The sequence below is a fragment of the Solea solea genome, chromosome 9, assembly GCF_958295425.1.
Source record: "Solea solea chromosome 9, fSolSol10.1, whole genome shotgun sequence".
NCBI lineage: Eukaryota > Metazoa > Chordata > Actinopteri > Pleuronectiformes > Soleidae > Solea > Solea solea.
In genome coordinates, this window is record NC_081142.1 from 26,593,770 (window position 1) to 26,612,653 (window position 18,884).

The 18,884-nt window shown below is 44.3% G+C and overlaps 1 protein-coding gene across 1 annotated transcript in view; it reads left to right on the top strand.

Annotated features, from left to right (window-relative positions):
• sh3rf1 (SH3 domain containing ring finger 1) overlaps window positions 1-18,884 on the top strand; it is a 41,181-nt gene that overhangs the window by 18,583 nt on the left and 3,714 nt on the right. Inside the window, exons 3-11 of the mRNA XM_058637733.1 lie at window positions 5,870-6,145; window positions 6,687-6,782; window positions 7,630-7,947; window positions 10,050-10,160; window positions 13,796-13,923; window positions 15,281-15,451; window positions 16,945-17,231; window positions 17,350-17,660; window positions 18,075-18,373. Of these exons, the coding sequence (XP_058493716.1) occupies window positions 5,870-6,145; window positions 6,687-6,782; window positions 7,630-7,947; window positions 10,050-10,160; window positions 13,796-13,923; window positions 15,281-15,451; window positions 16,945-17,231; window positions 17,350-17,660; window positions 18,075-18,373 (1,997 nt within the window). The remainder of the gene's footprint in view (window positions 1-5,869; window positions 6,146-6,686; window positions 6,783-7,629; window positions 7,948-10,049; window positions 10,161-13,795; window positions 13,924-15,280; window positions 15,452-16,944; window positions 17,232-17,349; window positions 17,661-18,074; window positions 18,374-18,884) is intronic.

The following is an 18,884-nucleotide window of genomic DNA, read 5'->3' on the forward strand; positions in this document are numbered from 1 at the left end:
CATGATCATCTCCTTTGTTTTCTTTGTGTTGATGCAGAGGTTGTTTACCCTGCACCAACCCTCCAGGTGTTCCACTTCCCGCCTGTAGCTGGACTCATCGTTGTTGCTGATGCGTCCAACCACTGCTGTGTCATCAGCAAACTTCACAATATGACAGCTCGGATGTTTAGGTGAGCAGTCATGAGTGAGCAGGGTGAACAGAAGAGGGCTCAGCATGCAGCCCTGGGAGGAGCCAGTGCTGAGGGTGATGGAGGTGGAGGAGATGTCGTGGATCCTCACTGACTGCGGCCTGTCTGTCAGGAAGTCCAGGACCCAGTTGCAGATGGGGGGGCTCAGTCCAAGTGAAAAGAGTGTATCGATCAGGGTCTGTGGTATGATGGTGTTGAAAGCAGATGTGAAGTCGAGGAAGAGCAGGCGGACATAGGAGTCTTTGCTCTCCAGGTGAGTGAGGGCTGTGTGGACCACAGAAGAGATGGTGTCCTCTGTGGATCTGTTTTTCCTGTATGCATATTGGTGGGGGTCCACAGTGATGTCGATGCTGTCCTTGATGTGCATTCCGACCAGTTTCTCGAAGCACTTCATGACTATCGGGGTGAGAGCTACTGGCCGATAGTCATTCAGGCCTGTCACTGTGGAGCTTTTGGGGATGGGGATGATGGTGGCAGTCTTCAGACAGGTGGGAACAACTGACTGCCTGAGGGAGGTGTTGAAGATGTCTGTGAACACCTCCGACAGCTGGTGAGCACAGCCTTTCAGCGCCCGCCTAGGGATGTTATTGGGACCAGCGGCTTTGCAGGGGTTGATCCTCCTGAGGATATTCCTCACCTCTGACGTGGTCACACTGAGGGGCGCATCACCTGGTGTTGGGGTGAGTCTGGTGCTGGTAGAGCTTCTGGGATTCTCAAAGCGAGCGTAGAAGCTGTTAAGAGCATCGGGCAGAGAGGGGTCCCGGGGGCACTGTGCATCTTTAGTGTTGTAGTCCGTGATGCATTTTATGCCCCTCCACATGCTCCGTGGGACACGGCTCTGTATGCACGTCGAATGTTGGAGTATACACGGTCTAATGTGTTGTCTCCCCGTGTTGGAATGGTGACGTGCTGGTGGAATTTGGGCAGGATGTCTGTCATGTGTACGTGGTTGAAGTCTCCAGCTACCATGTAAAAAGCCTCCGGGTGCTTGTTCTGTAGCGAGCTGATGTTGTTGTGCAGCTCCGCTAACGCATCGTTAGCTTTAGCATCCGGTGGGATGTAAACAACCATGACGACCACCGCTGTAAACTCCCGAGGCAGATGTATGTTAACAGTCTATTGCCTCGGAGCAGTGGCTTTGCACCAAAGTACAGTTTGTGCACCAACCTTTGTTAACATAGGCGCAGAGTCCACCCCCGCGGGTCTTTCCCGCTAGCTGGTTGCAGTCGGCACGGAAGAGTAGCAAGCCATCAATCTGGAAGGCTGAGTCCGGCATGTTGTTAGTAAGCCACGTTTCTGTGAAACATAATACATCACAAATCCCCATCTCTCTGGAGACCCCCAGCCTCAGTCGAAGAAGGTCCATTTTATTGTCCAGTGAGCGGACATTAGCCAGGAACATGGACGGGATCGGTGGTCTGTTGGCGTTAGCCTTTAGCCCCGCTTCTGTTTCCGCTCATGCCGCTTCCTCTTGCCGTCTCCCCGCCGCAATCTGCTACGCCAGTCCGGTGTCCTCCCGAGCCGTATCTTAGCTAGCTTAGCTCTGAGCTCGGGAGCTGAGGTTGTTGTTGTTGTTGTTGTTGTTGTTGTAATTGTAGCCAAACAGTTCCTAATCTCGATAAGTACTGTTCGGCTGTATATAAACCGTCGGTTCGCACACTCGTTTACACAAGCAAAATAATTACAGTCGGCTTTGAAACCAACTAATTTGGGCATAGCTCTGGGAGCTAGAGAAGCTGCTGCACTCATGCGCTTGCACACGATGGAAAAATGCAGATTTTGTGACAGATTTGATGTGTGTGTTGAATGATAGAGTAGAGTCCAGAATGACACCCAGGTTGCAAACCTCCGTGAACAGTGAAGTGTTGATGTCATCAATAGAGAGGACCAGATCTCCCACCTTGTTGAAGAGAGACTTTGGACCGACCACAATCAACTCTGTCTTCCGGCTGTTTAGTTGGGGCAGGTTAGAGGTCAACCAAGATTTTATTTCCTGTAAATAGTTGATAAGTGATTGTGGAGGGAGCTGAGTGGATGGCAATGTGCTGAGATAGAGTTGAGTATCATCAGAATAGCAGTGGAAGTTTAGACCATGGTGGCGAATAATCTGTCTAAGCGGGAGCATGTATATGGAGAAGAGGAGAGGGCCAAGGATAGAACCTTTTGGCACACTGTGGTTGACAGGGGCAGGATAGAAGCATGAACCAGAATAAATAAACCAGTGTTGGGAGCCCCGGTGAATGTACCGGGGTCGTCGGTGAGTCAAAGAGATCTGAAAACACCAACGGAGTCCGGTGTGAAGTCGTTGTTGAGTATGTGACGTTCCGAGGAGGTGTATTGGATCCTCCCCATCATCCAGAAAGGACAGTAGCAGTTGGTGGCTAACGCAACACTGGGGGTAATCAGCCAAAACTTCCCCAAAGTCACATGAATCCCTGTGGTCTGGATCACCAGACATCATAAAGGGAGTGGTGGCCCTCAGAAGAGCCAGTAGCCCGCCCGCAGGTAGCAAATTAAAACAAGATTTCTGATTGTTTAAGCTTCTTAAAAGTGAGTATTTTCTTCATTCCTTTGCTCTGGAGAACAAAGAAATCATTCAAAGTGAAACATTTTGGTTTGTGGACAAAACAAGACATTTAAGAACATCATTTCCAAGTTTGATGAACAACGATCAACATTTTTTTAAGGTTTTCTGATATTTTATGGACCAAACGATTAATTGAGAAAATAATCGACAGATGAATGAATTATAAAAATAATCCTTAGTTGCAGCTCTACCTGACTCCCATCATTGTGTTTTCCCCTCTTACTTTAGTTCCTGGTTCATACGCTGCCGTCGTTGTTTTGGTTGTGTTGTGAGTGTTGCATGATAGGATTACGTGACAGGTGACGGCTCATTAGCTTCATTGCACAGTACCTTCACCCAGGATTGGGACGCTGAAAGTCTTGGTCTCCTAAGATTCACAGCACTGTCAAGAAAACCATAAATAACCAAAACAACGCTCCTACAGTATGTGGTGTTTCCATAGAAACCAGAGAGTGCACGTTTTTCTTTTGTCACAGAGTGAGGAGGGAAACAACAGCTCCAGAGGAGTCAAAGGTGTTGGGAGGTTTTACTGTGACAACATCAGCTGCTCAGCTCAGCATCCACTTCTCCTACTTTACTGACTTATACTCATCATCATGTTTAACCTACACACCTAAAAATAATACTAACAATTACACATAATACTGGTTTAAATGTTTTTCATGTGTTGACACAAACAAATGTCTATGTAGCCGCGTAAATCTCAGCTGATGAAAGGCGGGGTCTCACCATGTGTATATATATGCATATATATGTATATACATATATGTGTATGTATATATGTGTATGTATATATGTATATGTATGTATGTATATATATATATGTATGTATGTGTATGTATATGTATATATACATATGTCTATATATGTATATATATGTGTATATAGTGTAGTGTATAATAGTGTAGTTCATAGTGTATAATCTGTGTTAAAGTAGAATTTGACCACATTTGTAGTCAATGTCACATAAATATCCTTGTTTTAACATTAAAAAGCCAAAGAGAACATCTGTGTCGTCTCCTCTCCAGCAGACGGCTGGTTCTCTTTTATGCAGGTCCACTGCAGCCATAACAGCACCGTTTCCATGGATACAAACCGGATATTAACCCCCCCAGTCACCACTCAGCTCAGGTTTTGCCCTGAGTCAGTGTCTCTCTCTCTCTTGATGTTAAGCCGAGTGAAACATGAAAATCTAACTGCGCTGTGACAGCCGCTCTTTCATGAGGCCAGTGGAGGGAGATCAAACTCCGGCTGAGGGGAAACAGGGAAATGCTACTTTTATTCTGGGTTATAATCTAATAGGAACGATGTAGTGTTTTCTGCACAGTGCTGTGTACATTCACTCACCCATGTAAATTATGTAACAGTGCAGATTTTTGGATACAGTGGGATAGTTCAGGTTTATTTAAGTCAGGTTTATGGAAAACCTGATATCTTTTAAAACCATTTTTGCTTTATATCCACAAAGAAAAGTCAGTCTTAGGTCACTGAAAGCAGTTGTTTCTGAAAACTGTGGCCAAAGTGTAGATCTTTATCTCCCACACCAAAGTCCACAGAGAAAACCAGTGATTTTAGGAGGAGTTGTTCATCCACTGCTGCCTCCGTCACTAAGTTCAAATGTCTTATTTTGTCCCTTCGGTGTTCAGATTGAACTCAGTGACACAGAGTGACCACACGAGGCAGCAGAGGAGCAGCAGATCCTGTGTCCCTGCAGCTAAAATCACTGATTTCTCTGGAGACTTTGGTGTGGGAGAGTGAGTGGTTAGTTTATATTTGTGTTGGTTTCATCACAGTCACTCACTGTGCTGAAACTAACCCTGAACTTTCACTCCAACAAACAAAACCAAAGCAAAAAAATAGCTAAGCTTTCTCTTTAATTTGCATTTTCATCAGGAAGCTCTGTGCCAGGACTGTGTGGATCTGGGCCAAAGTTTTTCCCCTGAAGGGAGGCACAGCTTCAGTGCCCCCCCCCCCCCCCCTAGCAGAGACAGACCCATTGGCTCTGTGTGATTCTCTGCAGCAGGGTAATGTCACCCTGGCTCAACATCACGGCTTGTTCTGTACTTTTATTCTCTTCAGAGCCTTTAAACGGTTCATTAGCCTTTAAAAGGCTCAGCTTTAACTCCACCCCCTTACCCCCCCACCCCACTGGCTCACTTCCTGTTTTTGGAATCACCTTGTCGACTCTGCAGTTTCACCTCCACAGCTGAGTTTGATGTGTTTGTGATTCTGATCACTGAAGGATGTCTAAGAGTAGTAACGTGCACACACACACACACACACACTCACTCTGAAAGGAGGACATTGATGCATCTCCCTGTGAATGGGTGTCTTTTAGGACTGGAGGCTAAAACAGACCCAGATACTAAACCGTCCTCTGCAGGATAAAAACCATGCTCTTCATCATCATCATGGTCATCATCACACTGAAACCAGTTGAGATTGTTTTCACACACCTTCTTAATCCAGTCCTAGTCCATTTGTTTGTGGACGTGTGAATGAGCACCAGAGAGAGAAATGAACTCTGGTCCGTCTAAAAACGTAAGGAAGTGGACTACGCCGCAGGGCATTGTGGGTAATCATAACCAGAAACAGATGAAACACTTTTCTTCTTCATCATCTCGTGATTCTTGACGAGATGCCACCTCAGGCGAGGAGGGGAACACGTTATTTAAAAGGTTTGGTGAGCGACTGAATGTTCAATTGTTGTAGTGAGTCTACAGGATTATTAGGCGTGAAAGTGACCTTGGTTGCCATGGTTACTGTGAGTTGGCAGCAGCTTTAGGTTTTTTCTCCTCTGACACGTGTGCAGGACGTCACACTGCTGGGCGTGGCCAATTCCTCGATTCCTCCTAACCCAAGATCACAAACTAGTTAACTAGTTAGTTCTGTGTTAACCCTAACCCGAGATCACAAACTAGTTAACGGGTTAGTTCGGTGTTAACTCTAACCCGATATCACAAACTAGTTAACTAGTTAGTTTGGTGTTAACTCTAACCAGAGATCACAAACTAGTTAACTAGTTAGTTCTGTGTTAACTCTAGTGTTTTGATGACACAACTATGAAATCTGTCCATTGTCTCCGTGTCTGCAGACGGTGCCTCAGCTGCCTTGTGCTAAAGCTCTGTACAACTACGATGGCAAGGAACCAGGCGACCTCAAGTTCACCAAGGGTGACATCATCATCCTGCGCCGGCAAGTGGACGAGAACTGGTTCCACGGCGAGATGGGCGGAGTCCACGGCTTCTTCCCCACCAACTTTGTCCAGGTCCTCAAACCGCTGCCTCAGCCGCCGCCTCAGTGCAAAGCTCTGTACGACTTTGAGCTCAAAGACAAAGAGGCCGACAAGGACTGTCTGCCCTTCTCCAAGGTGAGTGAACGCTGCAGCGCACACACACACACACACACACACACACAGGAGAAGATTCCTGATGAACAGCTGTGATAAGGAATCAACTGTGATGAATTCTGTCAGGTTTAAAAATCTTTCCTTGGAATCAAATGTTGAAACAAACTCAATTATAATGGGATCACCATTTATTCTGGTTGTAAAGGAGAGGAAACACTGTGGTAACTTTCCAACAAACTTTCTAAAGAATAGAAACTTAAGTTTGGGAATATTCCACATTGGAAAATTATTCATACTTCAGTAATGACCAATCATTTACAAAGTTCCCACAAGTCCTTGAAATCCTTGAAAGGTTGTGAATTTGAAAAAAAAGAGTTGAAAATGGCCGTAAATAGACACGGGTCATTGAAGGTGCCAGAGTTTAATATTTAAGCTAATATTTAATGGCGGACAGACATTTTTATTGTTTTTTTGGGAGATTTTGGCTTGAATAAAACCCTTGCGGAGGTTGAGGAACATCATCTAACGGCTAACGTCTCTCTCTCTGTTTCTGAATTTCCAGGACGACATCCTGACTGTGATCCGCAGAGTGGATGAAAACTGGGCAGAGGGAATGCTGGGAGATAAAATTGGAATTTTCCCCATCTCGTATGTGGAGGTAAGAACTCTTTAATTATGAAGCAAATATGTCATGAAGGTTGTTTGTGTCCTTCTGAGCGTACGCTTTCATTCTTTTCATATTTCTGCAATTCTGAGGAATTTATAGTCCTAGTGTGAATGTTTTAGAAAATATAAATAACATCAAATAAAATCTGCACTGGGGATTAGGTAAATTGGACACTCTAAATTGACCATAGGTGTGAGTTTGAGAGTGAATGGTGTGACCCCGCCTATCGCCCTATGTCAGCTGAGATTGGCACAGCACCCCCACGACCCTCTGGTGGAGGATAAAGCGGTAGATGATGGATGGAAAATCTGCAGTGAGGTACGATTATAAACAGTCATTTTAATAAGAAAAATGTTAATATTAAATACATGAAACAGGTCAGCAAATGAATAATCATCATAATTAATCAACCAAACTGCAAAGTAAAATTAAAATACACTTTTTTTTACAGTTTTTAACTGTAGTAATACATAAGTGGTTACAGGCACAGAGCTGTTTATTTATAGAAGCTTTTCCTGCCACAATGGCAGCGTCCTGCCTCAACGCGTCTCCTGAAGCAGCGTCCTGCCTCACCTCGTCTCCTGAAGCAGTGTCCTGCCTCACTGCGTCTCCTGAAGCAGCGTCCTGCCTCACCTTGTCTCCTGAAGCAGCGTCCTGCCTCACCTCGTCTCCTGAAGCAGTGTCCTGCCTCACTGCGTCTCCTGAAGCAGTGTCCTGCCTCACCTCGTCTCCTGAAGCAGCGTCCTGCCTCGCCTCGTCTCCTGAAGCAGCGTCCTGCCTCACCCCTCCTATATAAGGAGATAAATAATCAGCGTCTTCCTCTCTTCTTCTCTCACAGTTCAACTCAGCAGCTCGTCAGCTCATCGAGTTAGACAAACCCTCAGACTCTGGTGGAGACTCTGGTGAGGGGGCCTCCTCCTCCTCCTCATCGGGGCCCCAGAGCAATGGCGCCCAGCGAGCAGGGGAGAAGAAGAACAGTAAGAAGCGACATTCCTTCACCTCTCTCACCATGTCTCACAAGCCCGTGCTAGCTCCGCCCCCTCAGCGTCACTCCATGGAGATCAGTGGGCCGGTCCTCATCAGCTCCAGCAACCCGACGGCAGCCGCACGCATCGGAGAGATGAGCGGGGGTCTGTCCTGCAGCGCGCCTTCACAGGTGATACTGACTCTCACTGTAACACACACTGTAACACACACTTTTCCTGCAACAACCATGAGGTTTGTAAAGTGCTCACTGTGACACAGACACATACACACATTGCTGCCTCCATCACTAAGTTCAAATGTGTTATTTTTTCACTTCAGTGTTTGAAATCTAACGTTCAGATTGACCTCAGTGACACAAAGTGACCACACGAGGCAGCAGAGGAGCAGCAGCTGCTGTGTTTTCCAACTTCATTTTCCTTTAGTAAAAAGTGTCTTAATGGTTCTGATAGTCATGCAAACATCTTCAGAAGATGGCTTAGTTTTTCTAAGGTGGCTCCATTTGTTTTCAGTGAGACCAAGCCCATTGAAATCATTTTTGGAGTTTGAAAGTGAGTAAAGGAGTCGACCAACAACTCCTTTTGTGTTATGAGCTAAAACCACAGGTTTTGTTATTGGACTCTCTTCCCTGTTGTTTCTCCTCACTGGAGTTTGTAGGTTTACTAACTCTGACTTTGTGTTTGTACGTCATTCAACATAACTCTTAACAATCCTGCACCGTCCTGTGAACATCTCACATCCACACTGTTCCTGGTAACCAGAGCTTTTCTCCCTCTGTTAGCAATCAAGCCCACTTCCCGTTCACTCTGCCTCATCAGACCAAAACAGACCACTGCTCCACTCAAGCATTCGAAATCATGAGTGCGTGACTCCAGAACCCCAGAACGACTGAAGCTTAGCCCTCAACGCAGCTCACAGCTGCTTTATGACTGAGTTACACATGCACTTTAACCAGTCTTGTTGTCATTTATGATTATTCATCATTCAGCTCAGAGTTCAAGGCAATCTTAGGATTCCCACACCAAACCTCATAGAGAAAATCAGTGATTTTAACATCACACACACACACACACACACACACACACACACACACACTGCTGCCTCATCACTAAGTTCAAATGTCTTATTTTGTCTCTTCAGTGTTTGAAATCCAACGTTTAGTTTGACCTCAGTGACACAAAGTGACCACACGAGGCAGCAGAGGAGCAGCAGCTAAAATCACTGATTTTCTCTCTGAGGTTTGGTGTGAGTGATTGTTCAAGTTTTACAAAGTGACTCAAACTTCACAAACTTCGGTTTCCTGAAGCAGCAAATGTGTTTTCCTTTAGATGTTGATCACTGGTTTTGAAAATAATCCTGTCCACTTGCATTCATTTAAAAAAACAAGCAAAAAACAGTGGGGCTATGACCACAGGGGGCGCTCACAGCACAGTCAGCACTGGTTACATGTCAGTACAGTGTTTCCTCTGCTGTGGACTGCACAGTTCACTCACTCCTCATTCAGCAGCTCAATCATTATTCTTTCATTGAGCCGTGCGGGGGAGTGGAGGACTCTGCTTGTGTACAGTCAAGTGGATCTTAAGGATCCTGTGTTTCTTCTTGTGTTTTCCTTTTTTCACGAAGTGTCATCAAAGTCTTTGATTCATGTTGAAGGTGTAATCATCGTTTTGATGACTTTATCTTCATCACTTCCTCTGTGTGTGTGTGTGTGTGCATAAACAGGATAAATACACTTCATTGTCTATTAAAAACACACAGGAGTCTATCTCCCCTCCTTCCTCTCTGACACCCAGACAGAAAAACAACAAAGGTTTCCCCGGGTAACCTCCAGTGCTGAGACTCGGAAATAACCTTTGACTAAATGTATGTTCTACAACCAGGGGAGGGGAGAGGAGAGGAGAGGAGGGACCATAGGTGGAAAAGGAGGTTTAGCTATGAGCAGAGCGACAGTGGGAGGTGCTGTCATGCATTGCTTACCTTTGGTTCAAGTTTTAAAGCTTTAACCTTTAACCTTTCCCTCTCATTTAATCATTGATCCCATGCACTGTATGTTCCTGGCAGCCGTCAGTGAGGGCGTCAGTGTGGTGTTTGTACTCGACCATAGATAAGGAGGCAGTGAAGTCTCAGGTGCAGCTCTGTGTGGACACAGGCACGTACATGTGTCCCACAACAGAACACTAAATCAATCAATCAAAAACACAGAGACACGTGTCCTCTCTGTCCACACTTTAATTTAAACTCACCCTTGTCCACTTGTTCTTCTTGTTTTGATAGGTACACATTTGCACAACTGGACTAATTGTGACCCCGCCCCCTAGTAGCCCTGTTACCACAGCAACGGTCTTCACGTTCCCCTCAGAGACGAGCTTCACATCCATACCAGTGGTAAGTGGAATCTCACTACATCAACACACACACACACACACGTACACAATCAGGTTGTCTGGAGAAGAATCTGAGCTGAAAATAAGAGTCAGTAAAAGTACATTAATGTCAAAAAGAAAAGTCTGTAAAACTACATTAATGTCAAAAAGAAAAGTCAGTAAAAGTACATTAATGTCAAAAAGAAAAGTCTGTAAAACTACATTAATGTCAAAAAGAAAAGTCTGTAAAACTACATTAATGTCAAAATGAAATGTCAGTAAAAGTACATTAATGTCAAAAAGAAAAGTCAGTAAAACTACATTAATGTCAAAAAGGAAAGTCATTAAAAGGACATTAATGTCAAAAAGAAAAGTCAGTAAAAGTACATTAATGTCAAAAAGAAAAGTCTGTAAAAGTACATTAATGTCAAAAGGGAAAGTCTGTAAAAGTACATTTATGTCAAAAAGAAAAGTCAGTAAAAGTACATAAATGTCAAAAAGAAAAGTATGTAAAACTACATGTCAAAAAGAAAAGTCAGTAAAAGTACATTAATGTCAAAAAGAGAAGTCTGTAAAACTACATCAATCTCAAAAAGAAAAGTCAGTAAAACTACATTAATGTCAATAAGAAAAGTCAGTAAATGTACATTAATGTCAAAAAGAAAAGTCAGTAAAAGTACATTAATGTCAAAAAGAGAAGTCTGTAAAACTACATCAATGTCAAAAAGAAAAGTCAGTAAAACTACATTAAAGGCGACATAGAATGCTTGTATCACACATATATGTTAGTTATGGAGGTCTACTTACATATATTAACTTGTTTTCATGATTAAAAACCTCCTAATCGCTGCAAACGAGCCGATCAAAATATCTCCTCGCTGACGCTCTCGTCAGCCGCGCTGTTTCAGACCAAACAGTTGCTGTGATTGGCCAGCCAACGAGAGCTTTCCTACTGTCCTGTGATTGGCCAGGTACCTGGAAGTGACGTAATAGATAGGCCAGCGCTCAGATACACAGCTCCCCCTCTGGCACGGTGGATGCTCTGCATCTCAGCAGCTACAACGAGAGTAGTTCTTCTTCTTCTTCTGCGGTTGAATGTACGCAACCGGATGTGCCCGGACTAGTGCCCGCACCGGGAGGCGCTACGGTGGTGAGGATTTCTGATGACGACATCAAATTAAGGAAGTGTCGATCCGCTTCGCAGAGCCCAGGAAAACAATACAACACTATTTTCTCAGCAGTGGCTGAACTGTTTGTTCTGAAACTTTAGGGTTTCATAAACGAGGTAATGACGCAGATACACACAAAAACGCAGTGTTAATTGGAGCTTCCGGTCTATGTCACCTTTAATGTCAATAAGAAAAGTCAGTAAATGTACATTAATGTCAAAAAGAAAAGTCAGTAAAACTACATTAATGTCAATAAGAAAAGTCAGTAAAACTACATTAATGTCAATAAGAAAAGTCAGTAAAACTACATTAATGTCAAAAAGAAAAGTCAGTAAAACTACATTAATGTCAAAAAGAAAAGTCTGTAAAAGTAGATTAATGTCAAAAAGAAAAGTCTGTAAAACTACATTAATGTCAAAAAGAAAAGTCATTAAAAGTACATTAATGTCAAAAAGAAAAGTCTGTAAAACTACATTAATGTCAAAAAGAAAAGTCTGTAAAACTACATTAATGTCAAAAAGAAAAGTCATTAAAAGTACATTAATGTCAAAAAGAAAAGTCTGTGAAACTACATTAATGTCAAAAAGAAAAGTCTGTAAAAGTACATTAATGTCAAAAAGAAAAGTCTGTAAAAGTACATTAATGTCAAAAAGAAAAGTCTGTAAAACTACATTAATGTCAAAAAGAAAAGTCTGTAAAAGTACATTAATGTCAAAAAGAAAAGTCAGTAAAAGTACATTAATGTCAAAAAGAAAAGTCAGTAAAAGTACATTAATGTCAAAAAGAAAAGTCTGTTAAACTACATTAATGTCAAAAAGAAAAGTCAGTAAAAGTACATTAATTTCAAAAAGAAAAGTCTGTAAAACTACATTAATGTCAAAAAGAAAAGTCTGTAAAACTACATTAATGTCAAAAAGAAAAGTCTGTAAAACTACATTAATGTCAAAAAGAAAAGCTATGAGAGTCCGCAATGGGAATGAAGTGCGGGTGTGTGTGCGCGTGTGCGTGCGTGTGCGTGCGTGTGCGTGCGTGTGCGTGCGTGTGCGAGCGTGTGTGAATACTCCGGCATGTGGACTCTGTGAGCAGGAATGTGTTCACAACGGTTGAGCTCCCTCACTCTCTGTGTCTCTCTCTCTCTCTCTTTCTGTCTGTCTCTGTGTCTCTATCTGTGTCTGTCTCTCTGTCCGACTCTGTGTGTGTCTCTCTCTCTGTTTGTCTCTCTGTGTGTGTCTGTCTGTCTGTCTCTCTGTGTATCTGTTTCTCTATCTGTGTCTGTCTGTCTCTCTGTGTGTGTGGCTCTCTCTGTCCGACTGTGTGTCTCTCTCTCTCTGTCTGTGTGTGTCTCTCTCTCTGTGTGTGTCTCTCTCTCTCTGTGTGTGTGTCTCTCTCTGTGTGTGTGTCTCTCTCTGTGTGTGTGTGTGTGTGTGTGTGTGTGTGTGTGTGTCTCTCTCTCTGTGTGTGTGTGTGTGTGTGTGTGTGTCTCTCTGTGTCTGTCTCTCTGTGTGTCTCTCTTCACTGGAGGAAAGCTGACATGATGTTGTTGTACAGATGATTTCTCTCCAGCCTCAGGGCAAACCTAATTATCTCAGCTCAGGCACTGAACCCTAACACACACATGTGCACACACACACAGGCCTGTGCACATACCACAGGGGCCGTCTCATCACAGTCACACTCGCCTCCCCCCATTGTGTCATGGAAGCTATAACTCTGTTCATCATCATCAGCCTCAGTCTCAGTCTCCTGCTGATTTGTAAAAAGTTATTTTCAATGCTTTTGACACAGATCGTTTGTTGACACTTGAGCAGAGGGTCGATTACATTACATTATTAGATTACATTACATTATATTATTAGATCACATTACATTAGATTATTAGATTACATTACATTAAATAAAATTACATTACATTTCATTACATTGCATTAGATTACATTAGATTATTAGATTACATTACATTATATTATTACATTACATTAGATTATTACATTACATTAGATTACATTACATTAAATTACATTAGATTATTAGATTAGATGACATTCGTACTCATGGTTGTTTTGAGGATTCCTCTGAAGTGAGCGTCTGCTGCCTACAGAAGACGCGTTTTTTCTCATTTTCATATGGTCCCAATTAAATACTGCGATGGGTTTAACATTCAGCGATGTGGTCGCCTAGCAACAAACAAACAAGCAGAATAGGAGTCTGTGGTTTTAGTCCAGGACAAGAGTGCGATGTCTGCCAAAGCCAGACTTTAGGGAATAACCCAGATGACAGATGATCCTTCTCTTCCCCTCTTTTCTTTTGCTCATAAACAAACTGGTTTCTCTGCTTATGTAACTCTGTCTTTGTTATTTGAGACGTGTGTGTTTTTCTTTATGAGACCAAACCAGATCTAGGAATCGTCTTCTTCTTCTTCTTTTACTACATGTTGATTCAATTCAACAGCTGATACTAATTTAAAGTTGTCATTTGTATTTATTGACAGGATGCTCTCCCACCTCCCCCGCCTCCTCCCCCACAATCCTCTGCCAGTGGAGCGGCGTACTCGTTGGCTGCCGGTCAGAGACCCTCCCCGAGCATAAGTGACCAAAGTGGGAGACAAAGACCCACAGTGTGAGCTATAAAAACACTCCTTTACCTTCTTTAAATGTGTGGTTTGTGGAGGGAAAGTCCTCGCCTCGCTGTGACACCACTCTCCCACTCCCACTCCTCTCAGCTGTCACTGACTCACTGAGTGTTCTCAGGCTAAAGGGATAGTTCAACTTTTACTGACAGACTCTCAGTGAACACAAGGGAAAAGTGATTTTAACCTCTCGACAGAAGTCTACGATATCTGAAGAACACGACCACGTCTTTATCTCACTGTCTGTAAACCACTCACTCTCCCACACCAAAGTCCACAGAGAAAATCACAGGAGCTGCTGGTCCTCTGCTGCCTCGTGTGATCCCTTTGTGTCACTGAGTTAAGTCTAAATTAAATATTTGAAAGCCAAAGTAACAAACTAAGACATTTTAACTTAGTGATAGGGATGGGGCCGATCCGATCCAGTATCGATATCGGGTTCCGAGACAAACGTAATTCACGGATCGTGAAATATCCGATCCAACTGTAGAGATTTCCGATCTGATCCGTCTGTGCTTTAATGTTGTCTGCTGACATGTCTCCACAAGTGATTCCCTGACTGCTCTGCTAGCTGGCTGCAAAAAGTGGAATGAATTTTCTGAACATGGCGTGTCTCAATGAGACACGGAGTAACGCATGCCCCCGTTCAGGAAATCTATTCCACAGTTTACAGCCGTCTGCTTTACAGCACAGGCTCCTGAAAATCACTGATTTTCTCTGTGGACTTTGGCGTGGGAGAGTGAGTGCGTTACAAACTTCAGTCTAACACTGAGATAAAGACGTAATCATGTTGTTGAGTCCAGTTTTGTTTTGTGTGTATGAAAACATCAGTGCTCTCACTGCATATTAGAAATTCTTCATTATTTCTGAATGTGGGAGCTAACGCTCACGCTCGAACTGTAAACACTGTAATGCACCACATCTCCAGCAGAGGGCGTTTCCTACTGTATGGTATGAACAGCAGCAGCCACGTTGTAATGAATTACAGGTCATTAGTATTATTATTACTATTATTATTACATATACGTTTCTGTGTGGATAAGACCTCAGCTTGACTCCGTCACTACCTCATAAACCTGAACAGAACCCACGTGTGACCGTCTCTTGAGAAGAGGCCTCCCCTTCACCCCCTGACCTTTGACCCTCGTTACTCCCCCAGAGACACCACACACCTGATCAGAATTAGCTGCGCTCCTGCCATCCTCTGTGTCGGACTCTGAGGCCTTTACATCCCAGCTGACATGATTCGCCCTGCACTGTTAAATCTGCCTGGGTCAGAGGTCACAGTCTCACAGGAGATGATGACACACCCTTTGTTTACACTTTATATTTGTGTATCGTCTGCAGATATGTGGCCATGTTCCCCTACACTCCACGTAAGGATGACGAGCTGGAGCTGAGGAAGGGAGAGATGTTCCTGGTGTTGGAACGCTGTCAGGACGGCTGGTTCAAGGGCACGTCCATGCACACGGGAAAGATCGGAGTCTTCCCCGGGAACTACATGAGTCCAGTCAGCAGGTCGGTCTCTGACCCATGTTCCACTCACTCTCCCACACCAAAGTCCACACAGTAAATCACAGCAGCTGCTGCTCCTCTGCTGCCTTGTGTGGTCATTTTGTGACTCTGAGGTCGATCTGAAGGTTAGATTGCAAACATTGAAGTGACCAAAAACATTTGAACTTAGTGATGGAGGCAGCAGTGGATCAACAACTGCTGAAAATCACTCATGTTCTCTCTGGACCTTGGTGTGGGAGAGTGAGTGGTTTATAATCTTCAGTCTAACAGTGAGATAAAGACGCCATCATGTGACGGCGATAAAGACGCCATCATGTGACGACAATAAAGACGCCATCATGTGACGACAACAAAGACGCCATCATGTGACGTCGATAAAGACGCCATCATGTGACGACGATAAAGACGCCATCATGTGACGACGATAATGACGCCATCATGTGACGGCGATAAAGACGCCATCATGTGACGACAATAAAGACGCCATCATGTGACGTCAATAAAGACGCCACATGATCCGCAGATAAAGACGCCATCATGTGACGGCGATAAAGACCCGATCATGTGACGGAGATAAAGACGCCATCATGTGACGGCGATAAAGACGCCATCATGTGAGGCAGATAAAGACGCCATCATGTGACGTCGATAAAGACGCCATCATGTGACGACAATAAAGACGCGATCATGTGACGTCGATAAAGACGCCATCATGTGACGACGATAAAGACGCCATCATGTGACGACGATAATGACGCCATCCTGTGACGTCGATAAAGACGCCATCATGTGACGTCGATAAAGACGCCATCATGTGACGACAATAAAGACGCGATCATGTGGCGTCGATAAAGACGCCATCATGTGACGGCGATAAAGACGCCATCATGTGACGTCAATAAAGACGCCACATGATCCGCAGATAAAGACGCCATCATGTGACGGCGATAAAGACCCGATCATGTGACGGAGATAAAGACGCCATCATGTGACGTCGATAAAGACGCCATCATGTGACGACAATAAAGACGCGATCATGTGACGTCGATAAAGACCCGATCATGTGACGGAGATAAAGACGCCATCATGTGACGGCGATAAAGACGCCATCATGTGACAGCGATAAAGATGCCATCATGTGACGTCGATAAAGACGCCATCATGTGACGTCGATAAAGACGCCATCATGTGAGGCAGATAAAGACGCCATCATGTGACGTCGATAAAGACGCCATCATGTGACGACAATAAAGACGCCATCATGTGACGTCGATAAAGATGCCACATGATCCGCAGATAAAGACGCCATCATGTGACGGCGATAAAGACGCCATCATGTGACGGCGATAAAGACCCGATCATGTGACGCAGATAAAGACGCCATCATGTGACATGGATATGGTAGACTTGAGCTGACTGTTAAGCGTGAGTGTTTTTGCTGAGTCATGGTAAAGGTAAAATGTTCCTTTGTCACCTCGTCACCTTCTCTCCCTCAGGACAACGTCAGGCAGCACGCAGCCTAAAGTACCCATGAGTCTTTGCACTCAGGCGGGCCGAGGCGTCAGCGTCGTCAGCCCGTCGTCGGCTCCCCTCGGTGCCGGTGTTTTGGGACCGGACTTGAACAAACCCGTGGCTGTGTGTTCCAGCGCCGCTCCTGCCAGCTCCCAGCCTGCCGCCGTGGTAGTGACGGCGGTTCAGACGGCCACGGGCCAGCAGCCCAAAGTGCCGCAGCACGTCAACTCCCAGATGACTGTGAATCAGGCTCGCAACGCGGTCAGGACAGGTAACAAAAACAGCGTCAAAATAAAAGGATCATTTTAAAATAATTGTTATAGGCAAGAATGTTTCATGGTAAAGAAAGAATAAAACAGCAGAGTATGGTTTCTTTTGTTGTTTTTCAGCTGCGTGTCACAGTCAGGATCGGACCGCGGTGGCGACACCTGTCCAGTCTGCTTCACCCGCGTCTTACGTGCCTCACCTCTCCGTGTGCTCGCAGTCCTTGTCCACCTCCGCTCAGGGTTGTGCCCGCGCCGGAGCAGCGATGGGCTGTGCCGCCACTTCTCTGACCCCGCCCAACGTCAGCGCTGCGTCACTGGAGGGCGACGCCCCTAGACCCGCGCCTGTACTCGCCGTATCTGTCGGGAACGGCTGTGCCGCTAACGCCGCGACCAACAGTTCAGCTTTGTCCTGCAGACTCGACAAAGACGTCAAGGTCGGACATTTTGTCTTTTCTCTCGTTTGTGTGAGTGAAACGATTCACGTGAACAAATCTTCAGAGTTTATGATGAGCTTCTTATTTTAGATTAGATTAGATTGATTAATCCCTCTGGGAAATCAAGAGGGATAAACATGTTTATCATCAATCATGCATACACTGTAGTAAATCACATTCTATTTAATATAAAGTATTATTATATAAATTAACTCCACACAGATTACAAGAGTAGATGTTTTAACGAAATATAGGTCGTTGTGTTTCTCCTCCACCTCCAGGGGTGCTAACGTGACATGTAGTTTTTTAGTTTGCATTCACACAGTCTTATATATTGTGTGTCTTTTGAAAAACACACAGAGAAACACACACAGACACAGTGCATCTCTAATTCCCCATCTTGTTTCTCTGCAGAGAGAAAAGAAAAGTCTTCTGAAGCTCTTGTCCTCCAACAAGAAGAAGTCTCGTTCTTCACCGCCCTCGTCTCCGACTCTTGAAGCAGAACAGGCTGCAGCTGGAGAGGTTCTTCACGACGCCTCTGTCAACTGCCTCGAGCATGATCCTGCTGCTGCCTCCTCCTCCTCAGCCTCAGACTCCTCCCATCGGAAGAACAGTCCTCTGGACATTTGTGCTCCCATTGCTCCTCCCCCTCGCCAGCCCTGCTCCTCCCTCTCGTCTCAGCAGCACGACGCACGGCCCATCATCTGTGAGAGGTAAACACCGCTCAGCTCATAGAAGCATTTGAAACTACGTACTGTATGAACATTCATTCATTCATTCATTCATTCATTCATTCACAGTTCTGACCACGTTTTTAAAACGTGCTTTTATGCTTTTATTAAAACATGGTACAGCTACAAATTCACCATAGTAAATAAGTGGTGAGTGATAATAAATATTCTAAAACTACACAAGAAGTGGAAATGTCTGGAATCTTTGTTTGGGAAAAGTTAAGCAAACACCAGGGTTCAAATTCTGTGAAGCAGCTTTGATTTTTTTATGCTGAAATCTTCGCTGAACTGAAACTAAACTGAAAATAGTTTGGAAGTGAACTCTCAAACCTTTTAGTTTGAAAAAGACCAGTCGGCCTGACCTTAACTGAAATCAGTGCTGAATGTGAGTATATTTAAAAAAAATATCTGTTTATCTCTCATTTGACTGAGCTTTTTAAAACACGCTCAAAGCAAAGTTTGGACTGACCAGTGTTTGATCAGCGTCTGATTC